Source organism: Onychostruthus taczanowskii, unplaced genomic scaffold (assembly GCF_017590055.1).
Source record: "Onychostruthus taczanowskii isolate IOZ18803 unplaced genomic scaffold, ASM1759005v1 scaffold8, whole genome shotgun sequence".
Lineage (NCBI taxonomy): Eukaryota > Metazoa > Chordata > Aves > Passeriformes > Passeridae > Onychostruthus > Onychostruthus taczanowskii.
In genome coordinates, this window is record NW_024505892.1 from 11,903,012 (window position 1) to 11,915,867 (window position 12,856).

The window sequence follows — 12,856 nt, forward strand, 5'->3', positions numbered from 1 at the left end:
TGAAAATATTCAGAAATATTTTTGAACTTTACAGTTATATTTAATGATTTCTCTGAAAGAGAACCTACTAATTTAAGATCAAAGGAACAGAAATAAATAGTAATTTAGCTGATGGCTTTTCTTTTTTAGCTTATAGTCCTTGTAAGCCCATATTAAATCATATACTTAATTTATTCAGGAAAGATAGTAAAGGAAAAGCAATATTTACCCTCTACCATCCTCTCCATAATTAATATCTGTTAAACTTTGGAAGATTAAGCCACTGGTCAAGTCGCACGTGTTTTCACTTGGAAAGACAACTATTTCAGCAGCCATAAATATTTATCCTGGTTCTATACAGGAGAATAAATTTCTGGTTTTATCAACTGCATAAACAGTGATGTAGATGTAGTTATGTGATGTAGACTTAGGAGGACTGTGCAAGCCTACACCATTTATCTGCACTAAGAAGTTGCTTCAAAAGGTGAATTTCATATGAGAAAGAAAAATAAAGATATTTGCTACCTTTGATCTTCACTTGGCCTTAAATGAGCCGAGTCTGGTTTTTTATCATTTCATACAATCTCTTTTATATCTCTATAACTGTATATATATATATATATATATATATATATATATATATATATATATATATAATTTCATGTATAAAGTAACCAAATTTTAAACATTAATGAACTACTCTTTCTTTTGTAGACAACCCCTCACATTCCCAGAAGTTTCATTGCTTGCTTGAGCACCATGTAATACAAAATACAAATCTTACTAAGACATGCACATCCAGTACCTTTTATTTTGGTACTGGTGATTCTGGTGGTTTTGGTGTCACCAGAATTTAAGACATTTATATGCAGTAAAGCAAGTACAAAGAAGGCATTTAATTTGCTTCAGTGTCAATGTGTATGGATAGGAAATCTGAAAGAATTTTAAAAATATTTGAGACTGACATGTAAACCTAATGCAGTATATTGAATTGCCATCTACATGAGAAACTGTGAAAACATTGGTATAATGAGGATAAAGGGTTCAGAATGAACAGTGAAAATCTTGCTCTTGATCATAAATCCAAGGAAAGAATATGTCTTTTTTTCTGCTATGTTAAGCAGTAAAAGAGTTGTTTTAATCTTTTTAAGTCAGCCTTCAGGAGTGAAGATTATCAACTGACAAGAGAATAACTCTATGAGTATTAGCATGCTGAGAGTATAAATATAAATACTAAAAAGTGTACTTGTTATCTACTACATGGTTAATTAATTCATGGAAGAGTACTGGGACTGTGGTAGTGGTGTAAGACATTGAGACATCTTATTCTATATATTTTACATGTGTATATAAAGTACAAATACTGAGAGTATATAACTGCTATTTAACAGAAGTGAGGAGGTCAGAACAAATATGAACTGCTTATTTTGCCAAAAACCAGTGCTAACGTGTATACAGTGAGATTGGAAGTCCTGTGGTATTCCTACTGCTTTATTTATCTTAAACATATGACAGCTTACATGTTTCTTTACCCTGCTTCAGAGGGCTCTTACTACTACAGTCTAGCATCACAATTTTTTACACAACCATGATGTGCCACAAAAAAAGAAACGGACATGAAGCAATTCAAACTTTCTGGATTTCCTACTGACACACAGATTTTTTTATTGTTGAGTACCTAAGTAAACATGTTGCAGAGAGTAAATGTTATGCTCCCTGTGGCAAGTATTTTTAAGGCAACACAGAGCTTTTTAATTTAAAAACATCATATGCATTTTTACAAGCAGCTGGTGTTTAAAGTATGTTTGTAAGCAAATTGCAGTTGATGTTTTCTCTGCTAATTTGGTACCGAGGGACAATCTTGAAAATTAGATCTACATATGACTAACAAAAATCTGTTGTACAATGTAATTAACTGAGCCAAGGTAGACCCCCAGAAAATGACACTAAACACAAGAGGTAAGTCTCAGAGCTCTCGTGTCATATGTTTGCCTTATGATTCATGCATCAGCCGGCTCCAGTGGAGCCTCTGGGAGCATCTTTCATCCCTGCTGAGCAGGGACACTGCGCTCTCTGCCGGCCGCTGAGCTGGCACGGACGGAAAGCAGAGGGGAGTTTTGGGAGGCAGTGGCCACTACAGCTGTGCCCACCCCAAGTCCCTGGTGTGGAGCTGTAGCTGCCCTGCGTTAGCCCAGGAAGAGCTGTGTCTCCTGCTGAAACACGCGGGAGTGCTTCCCGAGCCCAGTCCCTCTGCACAGTAGCCGGGGGCTACCCGGCCGTCACAGGCCCACAGCAAATATTCTGGGTTGGAGACACCCCGAACCTTTCCATGTGAGTCTGACTCGAGGGCCTGATGGAGCCAGAGAGGCTGTTTAACCAGCATGAACCATTACTGCCTTGGTCTGGCTACAAGGAAACATCAAATGTCCAGAGACCTTTGTTTTCCAGCCTGGGCCTGGCACATTTACACCAGCCAAGGGCAACAGTACTACTGGCACATCCCAAAAGCTATTCCAGCACTTATGAGGTGGGAAATAGGGCAGTAGGGGGTTCCCTCCCTCTTCCCAGTCATGCACTTGCATGGCCAGATGACATCCTCAGGGCTGCTCTTCAGGCCGTGGCCCTGACACTGCAGCTGGCGAGGGCTGCAGAGGGCTGGTTTGAATGCTGGACTGAGGTACTCTGAGGGCAGCTCTGAATGCAAAAAGCAGAACAATATAAAACCTCAAGGGACAAAACCTCAGCTGCTGCTGAACCATCTCAGTGGCCACTACAACGTCTGTTCTATCATTTAAGTCCTGCAACTCTTTCTGCCTGCTGCTTTTATTTTGTGTTGGGAACATCAGCACTATGTTTTGACCTTTATTTTCAGAGGAGATACCATTCTGACAAGGTTATACTAAAAGTGAGTGTCCCTGACAATTTGTACCTCCTTAGGTAAAGACAAAAATCCGGGAGTTGTCCATCTCTGTAACTCATCTTTTGCTCCATATTTCAAATATATTAGAATGGAGATCTTTTCATCATGGCAAGTGTCTTCAAAAATCCAGCCCCTATCACAGTAATGTCCTGCTCCATCCTTGCATTCAGGTAATGGCATTTCAGCTCCAGATGCCAGCCCCTCCTAAGCACAGTGGAGGCACTCTACAAGAAGGGACGAATGCATGCTGTGACTGTCAGATATTTTGCAAGTTGGCACCATTAGCTCCTGCCAGAAGACACACCAAGGTGGCAGCAAAGCTGTTGGGCTGTTGAGTTGTTCAGCATACCTCCATCGGTCAGGAACACTACATCCAATCCCAGGCAAAGCTCTGTTTGCTGCTTCCTCCAGACCTGCACCGATGGCTTCATAGGACATATTGCCCCCACTGCTTGGGAGTGGTGACTTTGCTCTCCAGTTGTCACCATGAGGGCACACGGTGGGCAAAGGAAAAATCGTGTTTGGGGCAGTTAATTGCTCCTTGAAGAAGGCATCTGCATTTTGCAGCACAACAAAGCTTTTATGAAAGGCTCCTGTGTATTTTTAAGTTTAGCAAATGTGTACATATCCTACACAAATATGTTTGAAACAAATGTTATAATCAGTAATGGAATTCAATGTTTGGGTTTTGTTCTTCTGGTCGCAGATTTAATGTGATTCCCCATGACTGTAGTAACTACATCTACAGCGACAGTTATTAGAGGAGAAGGGAATACACTCTGTGAACACAGCAAAAGGAACTCAATGAACCCAACTTCACTCAGTGAGTGAGTCAAGAGCACCATCTCGTGGTTTTTCCTTTCCAGAACAGATTTCATTTTAAAAAATCTCTATACTACAGCATATTTTCCTCAAAAAGAAAGTCCTTGGCTTTGGGAGGTGGGAAAAAAATTCTTATTTATAATCTTAATCCAGATTCCTTCTTTTTGAAGTCTCTAAGTCAGGGCAGACTTTATATTTTAGGACTGAATATACAGAATTTTTGAGAGTGGTCACTGACACAATTATGAATTATACACTTAAAAAAAAAAAAAAATACCAAAAACGAAAACATTAAACACGCTAAAATTTTGCTTCCTTTCAGTGAAACTTTGTCTAGGGAGAACATATCTGGCATATGTTGCAGTTTTGCCACTCTTTAGAAATCAGGCTCTGAGGTGATCAGCTGGGCTAAGGTGTCAGTAGCTGCAGACTTGAGGGTTGTTTTTTCTCGTTTTGATTCTTACATGTCCCACAGTCCTCAGAGAACAAAGGCTTCTGCTGGAGGATATATTAAACTGATAAGTGCATCCAAACTTGTCCCTGTTTATCCAAGTGACGATCATCACAATCAGGCACTTCAGCTTCTCTCCTTGCTGTGATGAGAGGGCTGAAATTGCCTTTAATGACTTGAAGAAAGGTGCAAGCATCTTGAGCAGCTCCTCGGGTTTTTCAGGACAATATGATATGTGCAAGAAAGAAGATCTGTAAAATGCAGATACTAAATATTGATTTCAGAAAGACCTAAGTGCCTAGCTTTGTCTGTCTCCCAGCTAGCATTAGTATGAAGGAATAATCTGTCTTCACAGCTGTTCAAGCTGGGGGAAACAGCTGCTAGACACAGGAATTTGCACAGCAGAGGAACGTCCCACCCTTCCTCACCATGCAGAGCCACTGCTACAGATAAGTAAGTAACTGGAAGAAATCTGTCCTTGCACCAGGAGACTCTGGCAGCCTGCAGGTATTTATCACCCTCTGTAGATCTGAAAGGCGTATGCAGTGTGGGTAAGCAGCTTATCGCATTCCTGCAAAGTCACTGGGGCTGCCAACTGCTGAGTTTGAAAGTGCTTCTTGACAACAGATGCAGTACCTGAGGAGTACTGATCTCCATATGGCATCGCCGTGCTCTTGCCCTGGTATGACTCACACCGATTGCATATCAAAGGCAGGTCCAAGATAGCCCAGCAGAGGCATTCACAACAATCTGCATCTAGGACTTTCACACCTTCGGCACACAAATCACTCTCCTCAGCACTCCTTGGGGCACCTACTACTAGTAACACCCATCATCCTCACTCTCTGAGGACCTGCTTTCTCCCTCAGCAGTACTGCTAGCATGCCTGGGTGGGGACTGATTGTCCACCTTCTTTTTCTGCAGCTCACCATTCACTGAAACTATTTAGGAGGAGACCAAACATCCTGCGACTTTCAGTAAGATGCATGGTTTTATTCAGGCTCCATGCTCAGTGTTATTGGGCAAGGTTTGAAGTGCTGGGCAAGATTATGGTAAAGAAATAGCTGTGCCACCCTAACACATCCTATGCATAAGAAAATCGTGTTGATAACAGATCAAGGTCCTTAAGAAGACACCACTCACCTGTTGAAGGCTGTAATCTTGACTGTCTATTCTGATTAAAACTAAATCTGGTAAGCAAGGATCTGAGGATCATATAAATCAAAAATGGTTGGGCAAGTGAAAATAGCCGCAGCAGATCCATTACAGCTTGGCCAAAGCTTCATTAAGTCAAATAATTTGACCTTTCCAACAAGGTTTCAGGTATAAGTTAGTTGCTCCTTACCACTCAGAAATTAGTGAAACATGTCCATTTCTTCTCTCTTATCTGGAGGTAACAAGGAATTTTTCCTTAAAATTGTTCATGAACAGATAAATTTCTACAGCTAAAAATAAAAGAAAAAAAAAGAAAGAAAAAGAGCAGCTGTTCTTTACTCAGTGTACGCATTGCTAGGCCTACTAGAAAGTGCATTGTTCCTTTAGAAAGCTCAAAAATATGAGAAGTTAAACTTGATTTATCACAGTTTGAAAACACAATTTTAATTCAAGTTATATCCTACAGTGCAACACCAATCTAAGAGTGAATGTCTGTGCCAGCTTTCTTGAAAACACAACAGGAAATAGCATTCCTGTTCAGATCACATTATCTGCACTCTTCAGGGCACAGGAATTTCAGTGGACACAGATGAAAATTTTAGCAAATTTTGCTTGTAAGATTTCTTATCTATCTGTGCTTAGCCTAAGACTTGCTGTGGTTTTATATGCATCAAGATGGTACCGTCTAGATACCAGAATAAATTATAATAGGATTACAGATTCACAGGATGGTGTGGGTTGGAAGGGACCTTAAAGATCATCTAGTTCCAACTCCCCTGCTGCAGACAGGGACACCTTTCATTAGACCAGGTTGTTCAGAGCTCCATAAATACTTCCAGTCGGGCATCCAGTTTCTCTAGGAAACATGTTTCAGTGTCTCACCACCCTCATAGTAAAGAATTTTTTCCCAATATCTAATCTAAACCCACTTTCTCCTAACTTTGCAGCCATTCTCACTTGTCCCTGTCATTACATGCACTATAGTTCAAGAAGCAGGACTACAGTGAAGCGCTCCTAATCTGTTATTTACTTACCAAAGGGGGAAAAAACACCCCAAATAATTCCACAAAATTATTAGTTTATTTCTTGAAAGCTTGCCTTCCTGTACTGTGGGATGGGGAATATTTTGCTGCCAGTGAGATAGTTTGGCAACAGCAGCATAAATCCAGCCAAAAGAAGAATTTCCATTGAAATGAAAGGAAGTGCTAGCTCTATTGACACTACAGGCAATTACTGGTAAGAGCCTTTAGGTAAGATGCAGGAATACAGCATGACAATGGATTCAATACACTGCTTTACACAAACCCAGGAGGACTTGCTCTTTGTTGAATCAACAATTTAAAGAAGAACATACAAGAAAACAAGTGCTTCTCATGCTCTTCAAAAAGAGCATGAGAAGCACTTAGGATGATAAATAGGAAGGCCAGACTTACCAACCAAGTTGTTGAGAATAATCATTTATTTTCACATTTACAAGACAAATATGAATAATATTTACAAATATATACAAATATTAAAATTAGCTTGTGAATTAAAAAAAAAGTCAAAGTATTTTTTAGCAGTACAGCCAACATACAGTACTTTTTTTTTGAACTGAGAAAAGGTTCAAGAAATGAAAGAAGTAATGAAGAGCAATTTCAGCTTCACATAAGAGAAGCCATCTGAGAAAATAGTATTATTAATGTCCACACTTTAAAATCAAAGGCAAAGCTTTGAAAAGCCATAAAATCTAGTCTCCCTCATATTTTCACATTAAAATGGGCTTCACTCACCTCACTCAACAGCACTAGAAATGCTTTTAAAACCTTTCTGAGCAGGGTGATTAAATAGTACAGAGGAATAAGAGAATTAACCATTTTTATGAATATGGAATAGCAGAAAGCAATCTCTTTGAGAATGACTAAAAAAAACTTGTATGGGACATTTGCCAATTTGTACTGGGGGGGATGGATCACAATCTCTTTAGATTCTGTTTGCTTTTCTTAGTCCCTGGAAGTGGCCCTGGTGCAGAGTTGTGTTTCACTGGTTTGCTGCTCACACAGTCACTGGAGCTGTGGTAGCTGCACATGCACTTGGTGCAAAAGTCAAAGCCACAACTTTCACGATTGCATATAGCTCTTTGGAGGTAGGAGTCATACTTGGCAGGTGAGCCACAGCGATGGCAGGCTTTAAGGCTTTCAGTGTTTTTCAAGTTCCTGGCAGCCTGTTGGAAAAAGCACACACAGAAAATCGTGAGTAGAAGGTAAATACACTCTCCAAACACTTAATGATATTATCTTAGTGCCACAAAACATAACTTCTCCTAACGTAAGGAGACAAACTAAACGCTTAGCCTAATTCTTGGATGGTGATGTAGTTGTGTACAGATGCATATATCAGGAATTGAATTTTAAGACTTCTACTGAACAGTTGTACTTCGATATTCCTAATGCTACAAAGTCATATATAATAATAGTATAGTATCTTGATTATACTTTCCAGTGACCTTTCATCTTTTTCTCTTATTGCATCAATTTGCAGAATAAGACTTGAGCATAAAACCTTTTTCTAGTTAGGAAAATCTTTTGCTTACTAACAAGCAATAACTTTCAATAAGCATTTTCAAAAGTCTTACAAGATATAGGTGTAGGTCTACATTGTGAGTATGAGGGTAAAAAAAAAAACAGCTTAAGAAAAATAACAAGATGAAGGGGAAACAGGTTGCTGGCAGTTGTTGACAAATGTGTGACACACTATAAATAAGTAGTTAAAGTAATTTTAATGCCAGGTTCACAAAATACCCCACAGAATGATTAAAAGAAATACACATTGCTAATTTTTAAAAAAAATCAATACTAAGAACTATGAAGTCTTTGGTATTTTTCTGGTTTTTTTCCTAATTGTCTGTCAGTTTTGAAGCAAAGTTGACAGGTTTTGTGACATGGCTTATCTGGAAAATATGTGATTCACTATAAACCCATAGAAAATAGTAGGAAATTACTAAATTCCTTCATATCTGAGAAAACAAAATTTCACTAAGTGAAATTCTTAAGAAGGAAAAAAAAAAGACGTAGGACATCCCGTATGTCAATATTCTCTCCACTTAGCTTCTGACATTGTCTTAAAATAGGCATACAAAAAAAAAAACTGGCTGCCATATTAATAAGAATTACAAACACTTTAAAGTGGAGATGCTACTTTCAAAAATAAGCTTTACAAGGTGATTGTTTGCCAGACAACATAAGAGAAATGAAAGATCAGTGGAAATCACCACTTACCTCAGAAAACTCTGTGAGCCTGCTGTGATTCCTAGATGCTTTGGATCTGGTGCTTTTTTTGTTCAAGTGTTTTGGTGGGGTTGCTTTCTGAATGGAAGCTAAGGACACTCTGTAGAGAACATACTCTCTTGTTGCAGCATGCTCTGGTGCCTTAGTGACATTCTAATGAAAAGAAGAACAAAGACTTAAATTTGGGACAAGAACTTAATTGATACAGATTTTTTTGTGTAATAGAAGTCATTAAGTAATTTTAGATTCTTCCTCCTGGTTTCCAATAATAAAACATCACACCAAGGAGTGCTACTGATTTTACCATAACTTTCACAGTTGCCGCTGTTGTAAATGCACAGAACAGCTCCCTAGCTCCTGGACAAAAACCAGCCATCTTCTATTATATAATCCTATTTTCATATTAACACAGATATTTAGGCAGAGCATGTAACCTATTCATCATAATTTTTAAAAATTAAAATCAGTACTTCCAATTCTTTATGAACAGGAATGCTTGAGGCTTTCTTTGTGAAAAATAAACTCCGCCCACCAATTTTCCAAGTTTCCAGTTCAAATTGAACAAAAAAAGCATACAATAGTATGGAAGAAATCAAACTTTATGAAATGAATATTCAGTACAAATATTTCCCTCCAACAGCACTGTAAAATACTTCAAAAAATTTAAACTGGTTAACAACCTTATCCTGTGGCAGATCCTAAGCCTTTGTTTGTTCTGTCTCTCCATCTCTCAAGAAGGAAAAACACTGTTTGTGTTTTAAGAGTCCTGACTTGATAAAACTCTAGTCTAGTGTGGATGGATCAAGTATTTTTATTTCACAGGACAGAGGCATTAGGAATATCTCATAGTGGAAAAAGCTTTTCAGTTTTCCATAGCAGGCATGGTGGGCTTCAGAGATTATGGCTACAGAGACCCTGATCCACAGAGCCACCTGAGTGATTTATCTCAGTCTTCCTCCCTTCTGGATCAGTGGGAATGCTGAAGCAAGGAAGTCCCTGCTGGGAGACTCTAGGGCTTGCCCAGTGAAGAAAAGCCTCTTTCCTTCCTGCCTTTCTCTGTAACACAGGACTTGTGGAACTCTTAAAACATCTACATCTGTCCTTGGGTCACCTTCTCAGTCAGCTTCCTTGGGTTCCCCAAAGTCCTTGATGTAACTAGCAATGCTTGAGACAAGGCAGCCTAACAGGATGAACTTATACACTCCAGTGACAGTTTTCAATCTAGAAAACTTATCTGTGATCTCTTAAGTGTAGGAGGAGACCTGAAACAGCAGAAAATGTTCTGCAAAAATAGCAGAAAAACACTGACGGTTCAGTGCAGAAACTTACAGAAAGGTTTTTCACAGCTCTGCTATACATTTGGAAAATCCATTTATCTTCTTGTAGAATCTTCTGCCATGTTGTGCTGACTTTGGCAAAACTGCAACAACAATACAAACACATCAGTTGCCTCCTAGGAAAGGGATTTATTAAATAGCAAGAATAACCTTTTTCTTTTATGTAAACAGAGAATATGTTTACAGTTGTAGTCTTTAATTTGCCTTTTAGGGAAAAGACACATTCTCCATATGTATCACAGCTTACATAACACATAATACTAAACATTGAGTAAATGTCACAAAAGCCCCGTATCTAAACCATTAAGGCATCTGATTAGGTTTTTTCCTTTCTCAGTGAAATACAATTACATCAATATACTTACTTTACTAAATCCATCTCGCTGAGATGCCTTAAAATGTTTGCTAATACATGCTTCAGGTCCTTTTGGAAGAGTTCAGCGAGAATGTCTATTCTATCTAGCCCCATTTTCCTTCCAATTAAGTTACAAAGTTCAAATTTTCCCCTAGAAACAATTCTATCTACAGCAGCCCAAGACTTGAGATTTCTTTTGCCACTTTTTTTCAAAGTTGAGCAAATTACTTCTTCATAATGGATTACGGGCAACAGTGTCTTCTTTGAAAACTGTTCTTGTTTTTGGTTCTTCATGAGACAATGCTTTGGTGTACCACAGAGGTTCCCAGCCAAAGGTAAACTATCCTCATGTTCTATTGCATCAGCATAGTGAGTACTTAACATAGAGGAATAACCACTGTCCTCATTAAGTTTACTGCTTTCCATTGCCTCCATTTCACAGATACCTTCATCAAGTCTCTGGGTTACTTGGCTGTTTTCTTTGTTATGTATGGGTCTTTCTCCATCTTCAAGACCTAGGTTTCTGGTGGCTGCATGGTATGAGTCACTGAGGAGTATTTTCTGATGTTCTTCTGCACAGCTTTTACAAAAGCCTTCCTCATAATTCAAGGGGCAGGATTTTTCCAGTCTTGTTTTCTCCAGAGCACATTTCAATGGTGCAAACCCAGCACGAAGAGATGCGCAATCAAAATCATGTTTCATTTTGCAAGAGCGGTTAAGGTTTGATTTCATTTTGTTCTTTGTATTCTGCAAGAAACAACAAGGGCAGTATGAAAACACAGCATAAACGAGATCACAAAGTTTTTCTCTTATAAAGACTCTACCATGATTGCCTTCTGCATTATGAATTTTATGCTTTTATCTGACTCACCCTCTAAAACATCTAAAATACAACTAATGGAACTAAGGATTAGAACAGCCACTGATGAAATCTATGTAAGATCTTCCCAAAAACTAGTCTTATGCTGCATATAACTAGGGAAAGAAAATTGACTGAGTGATTTACTTGGTCACCATTTCACCAGCATAGATGAGACACACCAGTGCTTCCACTTCCTACCATAAAGGTAGCAACATAGTCAAGACACTTGAGGTCCCTGCAAGGGACACCAATGGCAGAGGGCCCATGAGTGACCGCAGGCCTGTGCAGGCCAGAGAAGCCTGAAGTTTGCATCCAAGACCAGAAGCAACGCTGCTGCTGCAGCCAGATATCTGGCATTTTTGAGAAGGGAGGAAGCTGGGGGCACAGGAAAGGCTTGAGTGCTCACATGTGTGAGTAGAATACAAAGGAAAGCAGTCATACTTAAATAATGGTAGGTGAAATAAAGGCTTAAGCATGATTTGAAGAGGGTGGGAGATCGATAGGTATCATAGGAGAATTGAGCTTTTCTTGCCCTGTTCCATTCCCTTCCCCCGCGAAATGTGGTGCTATCTATATTAACAATTGCGGGGGGATGGGCGAGAGCTGAAGGGGAGAAGGAGGTCATCTCTCCCCAGTTAAATCTAAAGGGAAAATAAATTTCAACATCCTTTGCAATGCATAAGAAATGGAAGATCCCCGATTTAATAAGCATTTTAAAGGATTTAAGCGCTTCCATCCGTTTTGTAAAGAAGCACGAGAAAAATGTGTTTCATGAACGACTTAGAGAAAAAGTTCTCTCTTTGTACCTACGTTTGGTGAGAGAAGGGAGCAAATAGGATTATGGCTTTGTATCGTGTGAGTTGGGGGAAGAAATGCAAGCCCTTCCTATGCCTCCTCCTCCCCTTCCCCCCTTCCCTGCGAAGGGCCAGAGAAGCTTTTGGACTGAAATCCTGATGATTTGAAAAATGTTCCCAAATCACGTTTCGGTGCACCATGGCCTGCCCCGATCCCCGGAGGAGAGGGCTCAGCCGCGGGGCCCCGCGGCACTGCCAGGCTTCTCCCGCCCAGCGCTCAAGATGGCCCGGGTCGGGGCAGGTAGACCGGGTCCCGGCTCTGCCGTGCCCCATGGCCCCGGGAACTTCACCCCGCGCCTTCGGGGACTTCCCGCAGTGGAGGATTTCCCCCACAATGGAAGACTCCCCCTAAAACGGTGGTGGCGGGACGGGCAGGAGCGCCGGGGGGATGCCCTTCCGACGGCGTGGCCGGCGGGCGGGAGACAGAGCGGCGCGGCGCTTCCCCGCCCGCTGCTGCCCGCCGGCGGGAGCCGAGCTGCGATCCGCATCCCGGCCGACCCCGGCCCCGCCAGTGCGGAGAGCAGCCGGGACCACCCCGCACGCGGCGCGTTGGCGGGATCGGGGCGCTCCCTGGCCGCCAACGCGCCACCGTCCCATCCCATGCCGTCCCGCCGGCGGGATAGCTGCGGGGCTAGGCAAGGAAGGCAGTGAAAGCGGGCGGCCGCCAGGAATCCCCGTCCCCAGTCCGTCTGGTCCCACTACAGCGCCCTAGCATCCGCACGGTCCCGCCGCCACGCACGCCAGCAGCTCCCGCCACCCCAGCCAAAGAGCCCTGACCGCGGAGCCCCGCTGCCCCCGAGCCGGCCCGAGAGCGGCGCCCTGGCCGTGGAGCCCCGCAGCCCCCGATCGGCTCCC

General features: G+C 41.2%; 1 protein-coding gene across 1 annotated transcript; it reads right to left on the reverse strand.

The window, feature by feature from the left end:
- Positions 1 to 7,018: 7,018 nt before the first annotated feature.
- FBXO5 (F-box protein 5) lies at positions 7,019 to 11,026 on the reverse strand. The gene is made up of 4 exons (XM_041423901.1): positions 10,296 to 11,026; positions 9,923 to 10,013; positions 8,585 to 8,746; positions 7,019 to 7,530 (listed from the first exon to the last, which is right to left on the reverse strand). Exons 1-4 carry the CDS (start codon positions 11,015 to 11,017, stop codon positions 7,279 to 7,281), a joined length of 1,227 nt encoding a protein of 408 aa, XP_041279835.1. The 5' UTR covers positions 11,018 to 11,026; the 3' UTR covers positions 7,019 to 7,278.
- Between the last annotated feature and the right edge of the window lie 1,830 nt (positions 11,027 to 12,856).